General features: G+C 35.7%; 2 protein-coding genes across 2 annotated transcripts; both read left to right on the forward strand.

The window, feature by feature from the left end:
* The first annotated feature begins 3743 nt into the window (after positions 1 to 3743).
* LOC117345105 (isatin hydrolase-like) lies at positions 3744 to 9678 on the forward strand. Its single transcript, XM_033908058.1, has 2 exons — positions 3744 to 4005; positions 8816 to 9678. The coding sequence occupies exons 1-2, from the start codon at positions 3836 to 3838 to the stop codon at positions 9498 to 9500; spliced, it is 855 nt and encodes a 284-aa protein (XP_033763949.1). The 5' UTR covers positions 3744 to 3835; the 3' UTR covers positions 9501 to 9678.
* Positions 9679 to 12611: 2933 nt separating this feature from the next.
* On the forward strand, positions 12612 to 14826 carry LOC117344784. The gene is made up of 3 exons (XM_033907609.1): positions 12612 to 12721; positions 13040 to 14286; positions 14767 to 14826. The coding sequence occupies exons 1-3, from the start codon at positions 12664 to 12666 to the stop codon at positions 14824 to 14826; spliced, it is 1365 nt and encodes a 454-aa protein (XP_033763500.1). The 5' UTR covers positions 12612 to 12663.
* The last annotated feature ends 459 nt before the right edge of the window (positions 14827 to 15285 follow it).

The following is a 15285-nucleotide window of genomic DNA, read 5'->3' on the forward strand; positions in this document are numbered from 1 at the left end:
TTTATTTTTATTTTTTTTTTTGGGGGGGGGGGGGGGGGGGTAAATGCATCACCAATCGTGTCCAATCTGCGCCTACTGAACCATTGACGGTATGGATACAATTGGTACTTATAAAGCAAATATACAATCGCGTACACTGTCACCTTAATGATTTTTAATCAATATATGATCGATAAGAGATTTGTGTCCGTCGTTGGAGATAAACGTTGGCGTCCCACTACTTTCGGTTCATGCTTGAGAGTTCACAGAAATCAAATCTCGTTCAGTTATATAGAAGAATTCTTCTATCGTTAGCTCACGTGATTTTTATGTCCGATTGATTTGCTTCTTGAGCATTAAAGTGAGGAGAATCACATGCCCGTAATCGTAGAAGCGGTCATATATAACAGATATACACCTTAAAGGATCTGTGTATGCCCGTAGTGAGGCGTTAGTGCTCGAATCAAATTCGTCTAAATAGGCGAATAGTGCTGAATTTTAAACACGAATGAATATCAACAAATATGCAAAAAAAATGTAATTTATATACAAAATTGTTTGTTTGGACATGTAGTTTCTTAAAATTACCACCAATAATTTGATGTAATTGTTTTTAGCGTCTGCTATAGCGCAACTTTGTAGTAAGATGTAGCATGGAATAATTCTAAGTCACAAAAATAATCAAACCTAAAAAAATAACCAACCTGCTATGCTCACAAGTGTCTAAAACACACGATATGAGTATTTGTTTGACAGGATTTTATTTTATGCAAGTAAAAAACAGTTATTTGGTTTTGACCTTGAAATCCAAATTGAAGCTGAAAAAAAAATACACAAAGATGGCATAAACGTAGGCATTTCAATCAGTAAAAAGGTTACTATTTCACACTTTTTAAACATCTGATCATAGTGAGTAGTTAGAACGGATGTTTTAAGACAAATTATTAAGCTGGAGAGTTTGAGGCCTGTTTTAGAAATATGCTTTTTATTTTTACAAAACACTTCTTTTAAGTTTGAAATACCGTCTTATATGCGATATGTATTTGATGTTATTCACAACCGCCAGTTGTAGGTCAAAATAAAATCATTATTTCTACATATTATGAAGTCAAACCTGGCCAAATCAGTGCTCGTATTGTGTGATATAGACACAAGTGAGCTAAACGGCATGGCTATTTTGTGCAATATATGTGATGCAAAGGAGTTAATTGTGTCCCCATGGAATATGCATTTCTCGCATATTTTCTTAATAACCACTTAACAAATTACATGTCAACAGTAAGGCCCATGGTGTGTCATGATAATACTAAAAGATTATAAGGTTAATTATGTTAAATTGCACCATAGTAGGAATTTAAAGGCTTGTTCGATATCACTATAACGAAGTTGAATTAAGCAACATGTAAGTCTATCATTCCATTCATTAGGCATATTCGAGAGCTTAATAACATTTCTCCACAGAATGGTAATTCTACCGAAACCATGGTTACATGTTTTATTTTGCCGGCTCAATCGGTGTACATTTATTACAAACACCGTCTGCTATAAGGTTCCGATCAATACTATTCCGGAATTATTTTCCGGAAGAAGCCAGTGCTCGGACATAACGGCGATATCTGTGTGATGTAAAAAAAAACCAAAAAAAACAGCTTACGTCAGTGTACCATACATTATATTCAGTATGTTAAAGGTAAGCATGAAAACAATTACACACAGTTTATGTATCCGAAATCGGTATTTTTTTTTTAGTTTTTTTGTTTTTGCCTTGAAGAATGATTGCTGGATCGGGATGACCATCAAAGCGATAATGGTGTTCGAACTTACGAACGAGCACATTTTCATATCAATAACGTGGATCTTTTGCCCAGTCTTGATCGCGGACATTGAATCATGCTGTGTACGTCGCTCCTTTACCTTTCCAGAATGTCATTATCCCATGAATATCATTTGCTGCGAATGCAATAATCAAGGTGAAAACGTCGTCCTCTTAAGCGCCGGTTATCCTCAACATAAGGAGCTCTGGCGGGGGCAAAACTCTCGTGACCTTGGTTGAATGGCGATCTTCATCGGAAGGGTCGTTTCTTACTGCTTGTTTGATTGTATTAATCGAATCAACGATTTGGGCTCAGTAGGTATTATGCAGTACTTCCAGTACTTTGATTCCTACTTCGTTCTCAGTAGGCCGTTAACTATAATTTATGCTAGAGTTTCCGCAATTTATTGTCTTGGGGTTCGTTGTGATTATTTCTATGTGACTTAATTATATACGCATTTGACTCGCGTCACTCGTCATGGCAGAAATTGTATTTTCATTTATTTTTTTCATTTTCAGCAATAACATATTTCCTTTCTTTAGATACATTGTACATGATTTCTACTCAGTATTAATTTCATGTATTTGTTCCGTCATTTGAATACATGTAGGTCAGAAATACATGTAGCTTGATTTTTTAATATTACTACAGATATCGGGGCTGCGTCGTACAGGTGTACGGGAAAACTACTTTGATGTTTCCGGGTGGAGCGTTTACCGTGAGGTTCAGTAATCGAGCAGTAGTGAACAGGGATAGCGACGAGGCCGTTTTCAAGATCCATGATAGAGACTTAGGGTGACAGATTGCGGAGTTTGACCTGGCCCTTTTGGAAAATCAATTGAACTCACTAACCAAAGAAAAATAGGGAATTCCTTTTGCCGTGCTGTAGATTGTTTTGTTAGAAGCTCCATTGCAATAATATCTCATATTGCGTAAGAAAAAAAAATCCCACTTTTAAGGTCTTCATTTTATGATGTATACAAAGTTTATATGTGCGGAGTAAATTGTAAAAACATGTGTCCAATGAGCTAGCACACTTGAGTGTCCGATACACGTGAGCTTCTCGCGCGCTTGCACGTGTACGTGATTGGTGTACATTTTAATTGTTACTGTGCCAAACTTGACAGCTGTTATTTAGATGTAGTCACTTTGACCCAGAGAAAACTGTGTTCAATAGAAAGGTCATTCTGTAGAAGTTAAATAAATATAAACAGCATATAGAAACCGGTTGGTGTTGATTTTCTCGGCAGATTCGCGTTGAGACTCCGAAATACATGATAATGAGGAGAACAATTAATAGGGAAAGAGTAAGATGTATTGTCTACGTTAGGAGAGATATCACTAGTTCCAATTAACTTCAATGATTTACAAAATTCTTCATATATAAAGAGGGGGCGTGTGAGAATTGATACCTTATGAGTCTCTTCTGAACATTTTCCTGTCACGCGTGATTATATCGTTAACCTACGGACTTCTTCCTGTGGCTTATCAATTTCATTTTTGCAACAACAAATGCATTGGTTTTTGAAGAAGACCGAAAACATAGTTTGACCTGTTATTGGTATGAATGAAGTGCCCCACCCCCGAAAAAAAACCAAATACATATATAAAAAAAAACTTATAGTAATAAAAATAAAAATAACGGCTCCTCAATTGAGACTTTAGCAATGCCAATTTATTATAGGCATTCAATTCGCCAAAATTATGATACATTATATACATGGCTATGACTTTTGTTTATACAATTGTATATGGATTTGATATATATTTCAGTATAAACATTAGAAGAGGGACAGTGTTGCTGTGGGTATATTGTGTACATTCCCCACGTCTTTACTCGTAGAACACCACCATTACCGTAGATTATTCACCTTGCGCGTGACATTTCTGTACGAAAACTCACGTTATTTATGTATCGTATGCTAAACCTTTGCTCTTTTGCCAACAACTACACCAGTGTGGTCTCCTGCGGAAATTTGGGTGATGAGAACTTTCTTTTCAAACCAAACTGATCGAAATAGGAAACCTGGGACGACGCAGAAATGGTCGGTTTAATATTGGTTTGTTCGGCGATGGTTTCAATTGTGCCGGTTGACAGTAGGAGAATTGTTGATCTCTCATATGATTTGGAATTTAACAGTATGACGTATCCATTTAATCCCAGATTCAACCTCTCGGTACAGCATAAAGGACCGTATGGACTCGCCCCTTGGTACGTACTGTAAATCACCATTGACATTTGTTTTTAAATTGTTACTGTTAACGGTCGATCAATTTCAAACGACTTAGGTGGATAACAAAAAAAGAGAATATGTTTTATTTAAGCAAGTACTCATGAATTAACTAAAGAAAAAAAATTAAACACAAAACAAAAGCGACGTAAACATGTGTTTAGAAAAATACTTATACAAAGCATTGCGTGTTTGCGTGTATGAGCTATTTCTTATGGCGGTTCTTTTAGCATATGTGACATTTATTGCCTTTGCATCAATTTATCAAGATACGAACTGAAATGTCCGAGGCAAGGCTTCTTAATGCTGATAATCGGGAACAAACAATGAGCACATAGTTTACGGTTTATTCCAAACATGGCGGGCAGCAGGGAACAACACACACCAAGCATGCGCAGTACATAAACATAAAGTCATACCAATGCTGCTAGATAGAAACGGGCACAGCCTGGATCCTGACTTGTCGTACTAATTACCGCATGTTATGGTATATATAATGCTACAAACACTACACTTACGTCTTTAACGTTTGAAATAAACCAAATTTCTACCAAATAAATATGTATATACATTTTTTTTTCAAAATGTATACTAACTTGTTTCGCGGTGGCCGAGTGGTTAAGATATCCCGAAATTTTAACACTAGCCCTCCACCTCTGGGTTGCGAGTTCGAAACCTATGTGGAGCAGTTACCAGGTACTGACCGTAGGCAGGGGGTTTTTCTCCGGGTACTCCGGCTTTCTTCCACCTCTAAACCTGGCACGTCCTTAAATAACCCTGGCTGTTAATATGACGTTAAACAAGACAAAACAAAACAAATTGTTTCAATCTTTACTCCTCCGGATCCCTTTTCCGAAAGAATAATTTCGACGCTATCAAAAAGAATCGAATTATATAATATATATATACATACAATATACCGACAATAAACTTGTGATATTTCAGAAATGTACATCTTTTCTGTTAACTCCATTATTTATTTATTAAATAGTAAATCACACGAGTACGTCTCATATGATATCTTCCTGTAGCCAGACTTTAAAGCCACATATTCCCAAACAACCTTAAATTCTAGTTGCACACATGTGTCAATGGCAATCCAAGATGCTCATTCACACTCTCCTAGCATTAAACTGACCATTTGCCTGGACACTTGACCGGGGGAGTCCTTGAGACATCAGTGTATAAAAATATCTTACCGCATTTATATTTATCGCGAGATTTGTCACAGAGCCGAGAAAGAGGCTATAGCAACGTGCGCTGCACATAAACTACACACATGACCGTTGTTTACAAATCGAGCACACGTGAACTTTGCCTAATAATGCTTTCATTTAAACATATTAGCAGAATGTTCACTTAATAACTGAACAAACTAAACAAAGAAATATATTGTTAACATTTAAATGATTTATTTTAAAATGTAGCAACATTTTAGATCGGTGAAGTTGACAATGTTTAAAAGCCAACCAGCAATCCAACAGATTTCCGTCTATTCCCTTTTCTTTTCTCGCTAAATCCCAACGAATCATTTCCTTTCCAAAGGAAATACTCGGGTTTTGCCGATTCCACTTACTTTTGCGCCTTTTTTTGCAGAATCTGTCTGCGTTTTCCCAGGTCCACGCTTTCGGCATTCCGCCATTTTGTATAGACTGTAAAACACACCGTTGCATTGTGGCACTATTTTTTAGAGAAACTTGGTCCGGCAGCCACAGCTATTACTTTTGGGAATTACCCGTTTACTTTCATACACACATATTTTCTTTCAGTTTCTGAATCACGATAGTCTATATGTATGTATAGTATGTATCAAGTCCGAAAACTATAAAAACCTCAAAATATAAACATTGCTACATGTTTCTTCGTGAGTATGTGGCTTTAAGACAATTTCGTTTTAGATATTTTTTTCACAGAAGCGCCATTCGAAACCTATTAAATGTCGCCTAAGCTTAGCTCTATCGTCCAAGGTCTTCGATCAGCACATGCTACATCTCCTGGTTTGAATAAACAGTTTATGTGTGCTAGGTAAATTGTATAAAGTGTGTTCCTTGAGCTAAAGATAATCTTCAAGCCGTTATTTGAATGATGACTACGAAGGCCAATATCACCAATATTACTTCTTTTACTCTAATCTTTAATAGTATCTTATATAAAGTGTAGCACTATCCCTTAATGATGATGTTATTTTTTTCTGATATGGTACAGCTATTTCGTAATTTTCCGGAAATATGATAGCAAACAATATAAAGATTGAAATAATTAAATATGTTATATTATTGCTGATAAGCATTCGTGTTCAGGGCGTTTATATTCTCAACTGAAATCATTATTTGGAGAAACGGGACATCTCCACTTGTTCAGTACGAAAACCTTGTGTATTGTAGTAACGTACATGAATGATACGTCAGTGTTAATTACTGCTTATATACCAGGTAAACAAACAACAGTTATAGCTGTGAGTTCAAGGAAACGGGACATGTAGTTTAGTCGTATTTTCCAGACAGAATTTGTCTGTCAGGATCATAGCGTTGGTACCGCATCACAGTGTGATTTACACAGGATATATACACAGGATACATACACAGGATACATACACAGGATACATACACAGGATATATACACAGGATGCATATACAGGATATATACACAGGATATATACACAGGATACATACACAGGATATATACACAGGATATATACAGGATATATACACAGGATACATACACAGGATATATACACAGGATACATACATAGGATATATACACAGGATACATACACAGGATATAAACACAGGATGCATATACAGGATATATACACAGGATATATACACAGGATACATACACAGGATATATACACAGGATACATACACAGGATACATACACAGGATATATACACAGGATACATACACAGGATACATACACAGGATATATACACAGGATACATACACAGGATATATACACAGGATATATACACAGGATACATACACAGGATATATACACAGGATACATATGCAGGATATATACACAGGATTCATACACAGGATATATACACAGGATATATACACAGGATACATACACAGGATATATACACAGGATATATACACAGGATACATACACAGGATATATACACAGGATATATACACAGGATACATACACAGGATATATACACAGGATACATACACAGGATACATACACAGGATACATTAACATGATCACACACAGTACTGCTTACCGTAAATATTGCCTTTCTGTCACTTAATATCTGAAATTAAGTGCCCTGTTTCATTCATTCATTCATTCATTCATTCATTCATGCATTAATTGATTCATTCATACATTCATTCATTTACTCATTCATTCATGTATGTATCATAGAGAACTTTCCGATATTTTATCTTTGTTCCTTTATTCTATTCAATCTGTGTTTACCTGTACCTATATCTGTTTCAATGCATTGTATGGAACATAATTAATCTTGTCCCCAAGCTTATGTTTAATTCTTTGTGATGACTAACAATTAGGAATGACACTCGAACTCTCCACTGATATTGGTTTTGTTATCTAAATACCTTCCCGAGGCGATTACAGCATCTATTGTTATCTCAGTAAAAGTTCACTTGCATGTCCAGTTTTATTTACCTGTGATAACGCCTCTTCGTGTCAGTCATCTTAATTATATACTCGTATACGTGTCAATTAAGACAATGGTCAGTTCCATTTTATATGTTTACACCGGAGACCCGGGCGGCAGTTGGATTCCCAACGAGCAAATGGACAACACGTACACTACGGATTAGCAAGTGTGATCAGAACTTATATTGGACTTGCTTAATTTACACAGTTGGATCGCCAGCTATATACATTGTATCTATTGGAATACCAATACATGTGGACTAATTATCCTGTTATAATTTGTGAAACGGTTGATATTGTGATTTGAAACTATTTGAAACAAATAATATAAGAAATCATTACAAACTGAATCAAACTCTTTGTTTTGTGTCCTGCCATGCGTCCAATCATACAACAGTCCGAATCTAAACAGATACAGCAAAAAGCCGTATGAAAATATGTATGTATGTATGTATGTATGTATGTATGTATGTATGAATGTATGTATGTATGTATGTATGTATGTACAAAGAGGACGGTTGAAAAGAACAAAGATAACTGTATTTAAACAAAGGCAATCAGTTTTTATTTTCGTGTATGTAAATATCGATCTCTTCTCATTTACCCTTGAAGTGTACTAATACATGTGAAGCCAGCATTTCACCGCCAGGGGTGCTCAATATGCCTGCCTAATAGATGAAATCACGATTGGAATGGAGCACTAACATTTATGTATTTTCATTATTGAATCAACGTCATGTCCCAATTTTAAATTTAGAATCCCCATGCATTGCGGTCCAAATTCCAGTTGAAACAAGGGGTCTGAGATTCTATTACATTTGTGGCCAGGTTTTAAACAAAGCGTATCCATGTACATGTTTACAGAAATTATAACTGTAAGATATTAATGATGCCGATGTGAAATTTTGATTTGATCACCACTTTGCTGACTTCCAGATCTTATAGCATAGAAGAAGATAGAGACGCTCACCATTCCGGAACACCAAATATTGTTCAATTCACTTATCTACCACAATGTATCTATATGCATGTGCTGTTTCTCTTAGGGCCGTGGATTGAACAGTTTAGGCTTTATTGTGATGTTTTGTGTTATCATTTATTATAAGGACATCAATGGAATCAAATAAAAGGCTAAATTACAGCTTTGCTTTATATTTACAGGCTGCAGTTCGGGAACGTGGAATTTGCAGTGCACACTGGTACACATGTAGACTCTCCAAACCACTTTCGCAAAGGAGGACTGCAGGCTCATGAAATCAAGATAGAACGGCTTATGGGGCCAGGGGTGGTGATCAATGTCAAGGACAGGGTCGTTCAAAACATAGACTATCAGGTCACTGACAAAGACCTAATGGCTTGGGAGGCTGAGAACGGTCAGATTCCCAAGGGAGCCATCGTACTCATGAACTCCGGCTGGGGCGCAAGGTATCCCGATTTTGTACACGTTTACAACTCGACAACGTATCAAGATGACTTTTCTTCTCTGCACTTTCCAGGAATCCACGAAAATGCTGCACAGTGGCTTGTCAACAATCGTAACATCCATGCTGTAGGCGTAGACACGCCCTCGGGAGACTACGGACAAAGCGAAACCTTCCCCGTACATCGACTATTGTTTACGAAAAATATCCTTATAATTGAAAATGTGGCAAACATGGACAAACTTCCAAACAGTGGATCGTACATATATCTCCCCATGATCAAGTTCAAGGGAGCTTCCGGTGCGCCTGCGCGTATGTTCGCTGCCATCGAAGACGAGGGGGACAGAACAAACAGCGCAACAGCCTTTGCTTCTCCTCTGTCGGCTGTTGGATGCATATTGTTGCTGACAATGTACGTGATCTGAGTTTTAAACTGATACTATATGAATCAAACTGCCGAACGTTATTGAGGTTCCAGTGTTAATGTATCGTAAAATGTACTGTGTGTTATATTTCTGTTGATCAGCGAACCATTGTTATACAAGATATAAATAAATATAACACAAAACTGATATATCTATTCCGCGAACCATTATTATTGGAATGAAATTTAGCTAAAATGATGATTAATTTTGAAAACTCGACTGCAATCAATTAAAGATTTAATGAATCTCTCCCTATTGTATTCTATATTTCTCATTACCTGTACATATTACTTAATTAATACTTCTGAGTGTTATTCATTTTGCCGTCCCATTCACCATTCCTAATGGAATGGGCACCATTTTGCTTTGATCGATGTGTTGTTCTAAACGATGACCTTCGTACAATTAACAGATACAACCATTGTCAACATTAGCCTTCAGATCTATAATAGGTAGGGTCGACTGGTCAAACAAACAATAGACACCACTTGACCAGTTACAATGGAAATGACCAACGAGAGCTTTTTATTCCGAAAACAAGCATTATTTGTGATATGTACACATATTGATATACTGAAGTGGTTAATATTGATCTGGGGTAATAGACCCTTAGAGGGGAATTTGCTCGAACAAATCATCTTGGGAATTCAGAATAATTGTACAGTATATTTCGCAATAGTTGATACTTTCTGTACCTCCATCGAAGTACTATAAGCGTATATATTTTATCGTTAATCTTCTTTTAGCGTATAACACGCTGGGACAATTCCGCTAAAATATCATTGTTTTAATGTTTTTGCGTAAGTTCATGATTTTTTATATTTTGTTTATTTATTTTTATTTTTAATTTAGTTTAAATATTATTTTATTCAACAAGACACAATAACATTACATATACAGAAAATTGCAAATGGGATGGGAAAACAAGCTTAAAGCTTATACTAATTCCTTTCCCAATCACACAGAAAAGCAAATACATCTTCGAAACTAGGACACCTTAATTTTGATAGCTAAGAACAAAATAACATTTTACATAGTTATATAAATATACATGTGGTGAATATAATTGACAGACATTATTTATGACGCCATTGTATTGTTAGACTATAGATAAATGAGTTACCTTTAAGTACGAAGTACAAATGTAACATTTTACATAATTTTGTAGAAGTACATGTGTTGAATAGATGATTCATGACACCATTATATTGTATGACCGTGGATATATAAATTTACCATACAGTACGAAGTACAAATATGTATATGATACCATACAAAACATAAATATTAACTAAAGCGTTTACTCAGATGAATACATTTTTGTACTGCTAAAAATATTTCCTCATTTTTCTGCTTTGTATCAACATCATTACCCCATAAAAGTGTTTTTTCAGTAAGAATAATATCTAACTGTAATAAAGTATTTTGTCTGATCGTGGTGTATTGTTCACATGAGAGTAGATAATGATGAGTACTTTCAACTGATCTACAGGTACATAATGGACTATTTTCCAGGTTTCTAATGTACAAATGTTGATTTAGATTATTATATTTTAGTCTTAAACGTGTATGTAAAATTTGAAGATGTCTACTTCCAATGTTAAAATATTTAGGAATGATTACTTTGTCTTTTTGTAAAAAAAACCTTTAATTATATTGGCCGAGGGATTTTCGCGAATATCTAAAGGTAATAGATTCCATAAATGTACTGACGAGGATAAAAAAGAGTCTTTATAATTTTTAATTTGGTTTTGTGTTAAAATTTTAGTGCGTCAACTTACCTGTATGTACGATATTTTGCATTGGGGCAAATATTTTAGTTTAAACATATTTTATTGCAATAAAGTTTACAAACGGATTGTGTACAAGTTATTACAACTTATGTGATCACCCTTTCCTTAATAATGTATAAAATAAAGAAGAATAAACAATTTATTTATTATATATTATACATAAATTTACATATTATTATACCATTTTTTTTGAGGGAGAAAGCTAATAAAATAGTTTTTAGATCGAACTCATTTGCAGTTTGACCTTTTGATTTGTCGTTGCGGTCTACTGCAGTAATGATGTCAAATTTCACATCTAAAGAAAAGTTTTGTTTCCGTTTTTTGGTCGGAGTCGCCATACTTTATTTAGCGTACGTGTTGTCTGTGTACATCCCAACAACAGAGTGAATCAAAATGACGCGATTTTTTGTATCATCAGAGTTCGTATTAAGTGGGTTGGACTGTAATTAATGTATGGTATACTTTCTGCACTGAATCCAGTTTCGAGCCAAGTGTCGGATAAATATGTTTGTGACTAAAAAATAATCATATACAAGAGAAGAAGAAGAAATAGTATGATATATATATGTAACCCCAGTAAATACTAGAAGATACAGATCGGCAAAGCAGAGAAAACTTATCCTTAGCTCGATCGATTTGAGCGTAAATCAAGCAAGCCAGAAGTCCTAGGTTTGATCCCTAGCGAAGGCAATGATTTAATCAATTCTATCATGCGGTTTGTTACGTTGGCACCCATGAAGTGACCCGGGAATTATTGGTGTACTTACCGTTACCAGTAAAAGTACATCTGTATCGTTATAACCAAGATAAAAGACATAAAAACAACAAGCAAATAAAATAATGTAGTTTGCCCCGATTTCATTGATAATTTAGAGACGTGTATGGTATGCATGCTAGTAGTGTAACGACGAGGCCATACCGGACTATGAATCATTAACAGATTCTGCAGTAAACCCCTTCTGAACCTGTGTTTGTAAACATAAATGTTTTTATTTTTGCCTTACATTTAATGACTGCGAATATAGTAAAATTAAATCCCGCGAATGTTGTCAACTGTTCATTACTTAGTAAACCAATGCAAATATACATATATGTAAAACCTTAACCAACCTCAAGCATACACCTACTGTACATTTACATATACTTATTGTACAACTAACCAATCAGTGAAAGAGCATTCTATGTAAACAAATCGGTATGCTATTGTCACCCGAAGCCCTTCTAAATAAATATTTTCGAACTTGTATCTACACGAGAACACCAGAACAATACCATACCCAATACAGATATAATTGATCGTAGGGATGAATGTCCAGTACAGGGTATAATGTTTAAGGTCAGCGACTGAGTAAGTCTTTCCAGTCGGGAAAATGTCGGGCTCATGTTGCCGTAAATGGCTAATGGCCGCGTGGTTATTATACACAGGACGTAAGTATGGAGACTTGGTTTCCGTTCAAACTATATAAGATATATATATTTCTTTTTAAATTTCTTCCTTTTGTTTACTGCCGCTCACCATGACTTATATCGTTATCTTAAACTGTGTTACAGGGCAACAGTTCACGGGTAGCATTCACGGTAAATCATGTGACCGGGCAACAGTTCATGGGTAGCATGTTTTATAATTAATCTTTTGGGAAAACAGTCAAATTTGGTTAATATCCATTTATATAGTGAGTCAGATAACAATTCGTGATATATATTAGTTAACAACTACACATAATGTGTTCGCATTTTATTTTGTAGTTCCCTATGCTATGTCAGACTTATTCCTTGTTGCCTCCACTTCACGGACCGTAGTCACCAAGGTCTTCATCTTCAACACAAATTCCTTCTCTGTTGCCGCTAAAATCAAAGGACTGAAACAAGACTCTTCAGGTCTGCAAGCTGCAAGCGAATGGGATGTGTCAATTTCGGCCAACAGCTTCGTGTCCATAGAACTTCCTTCTGATATGAATATGAACGCTACTGGTATTTATGATAACCACGCCATCTCCGTCCAGTCATATTACGATATTTACCTGTTGATGCAGAGTCAGACATCATCTGTCGGTAATCTAATCAGGCCGCAACATATTTTGCTGTTCGGTCTAGTCTTCTATCCTATAACGCCGAAATGCCTTAACTACAACGTCCTACATTTCATGGCAAAATATACTACAACCATTGACGTAGTATTCCCCTCAAGCAAACCAAACACATTGTTTGCTACGTTTGAAGGTAGTAGTTATTACGGAGGAGACACCCTCGTCCTGGAACTCCTTGGATATGCCACAGCTATGGTAGAGAGCATTGAAGACCTGACTGGAACCATTGTCAGAGCAAACGCACCAATAGGTATGTTCTCCGGGTGTGACTACAACGTTACACAAAACATGCATGACTACCGGTCAGACTGGGTTCTGGGACTGAAGGATATGGGTCGACAGTATGTAATCATGGCACATGAAGTCCCAAGCTTTTCGTACGAGAAGTATGTAATTGTTTCGGCGACAGATAACACTACTGTCATCATCTACTCACATGATAATTGCGATGAAGTGCTTTTAGAACACAGCGGCGACAGTCACGTCGTAAGCTTGTCGTCCATCAATGAGGTCGTGGTGGCCGACAAGCTCATCGTTGTGGTTCATTTACCATACAACATGGCGGGATACCATAACATGTATTATGTCATGCCTGTTTCACTCTTTAATACAGAATATGCAGCGCCATCTTTCAATGGTTTTCAATTCAAAGTAAAAATGACTTTCAATAATGAAAGTGAGAACTTTTTTGTGTTAGACGGACAAGGAGTTACAATCGAAGTTCGCGATCATCATCTCACTGATTTCATTGCTGTCGGAATCATAAATGACGGCTTCTCTACAAACTCGATCCAGCATTTAAAAACGAACGACGGATATACCTTCGGTGGATATATGTGGAGTGTAGATATTAATGAAAGACTTTTTATCACATCTCTCGGCAGGAAAACAACAAGACAACTTACGGTATGTATACTTCGGCTAGATTTGAGACATCATGGTCCGATAAATCTTCTTTGCTAAACCAAATGAAGTCTTTTTGAAGACTATGTTGACGCTCCTACATACGATATATTCGCCTTTTTAGATTTTGAGTAAATGCGTTAATGATGCACACATGATAATCAACATATAATTTTGATATACTAAGTATGTTTATTGCATGTGTAAAACATGTATCATCCTATGAAAATAAACCGTTGATTAAAAATGTTCACAAAAAAAAAAAAAAAAAAACATTCTTGAAATTATCCTTCAAGCGTCTCCAGTATTAGTGTCACCACCTTTTGCTACCGTGGCGTAATCCATTTCCGTTAACAAAATGATTTTATAACATGGCGTTTTTGAAAGCGGACATCGTCGTGGAATCGATATGCATCGACATTACAAACGCAAAGAACCCGACTCAGAGTCATTGTTAGTTAATATGTTACTCTTGTGTCAAAGTACCTAGCTCAAGTTTCAGCGATACGTGACCACTTAAGTACAGAAAAATCTAGCTCGTAATGAGGAAAGTTTAAAATAAAGCTCGTAATGAGGAAAGTTTAAAATAAAGCTCGTAATGAGGAAAGTTTATAATATAGCTTGTAATGAGGAAAGTTTATAATATAGCTCGTAATGAGGAAAGTTTATAATATAGCTTGTAATGAGGAAAGTTTATAATATAGCTCGTAATGAGGAAAGTTTATAATATAGCTCGTAATGAGGAAAGTTTAAAATATAGCTCGTAATGAGGAAAGTATAGCTCGTAATGAGGAAAGTTTATAATATAGCTTGTAATGAGGAAAGTTTAAAATAAAGCTCGTAATGAGGAAAGTTTATAATCTAGCTCGTAATGAGGAAAGTTTAAAATCTAGCTCGTAATGAGAAAAGTTTAAGATATAGCTCGTAATGAGGAAAGTTTAAAATCTAGCTCGTAATGAGAAAAGTTTAAGATATAGCTCGTAATGAGGAAAGTTTAAATTA

Source organism: Pecten maximus, chromosome 16, assembly GCF_902652985.1.
Source record: "Pecten maximus chromosome 16, xPecMax1.1, whole genome shotgun sequence".
NCBI lineage: Eukaryota > Metazoa > Mollusca > Bivalvia > Pectinida > Pectinidae > Pecten > Pecten maximus.

Coding starts and splice junctions, on each gene's coding strand:
- LOC117344784 (XM_033907609.1), top strand. CDS start 12,664: ATGTCGGGCTCATGTTGCCGTAAATGGCTAATGGCCGCGTGGTTATTA. Junction 12,722..13,039: donor GTGGTTATTATACACAGGAC/GTAAGTATGGAG, acceptor TTTATTTTGTAG/TTCCCTATGCTATGTCAGAC. Junction 14,287..14,766: donor AAACAACAAGACAACTTACG/GTATGTATACTT, acceptor CTTGTGTCAAAG/TACCTAGCTCAAGTTTCAGC.
- LOC117345105 (XM_033908058.1), top strand. CDS start 3,836: ATGGTCGGTTTAATATTGGTTTGTTCGGCGATGGTTTCAATTGTGCCG. Junction 4,006..8,815: donor CCGTATGGACTCGCCCCTTG/GTACGTACTGTA, acceptor TTATATTTACAG/GCTGCAGTTCGGGAACGTGG.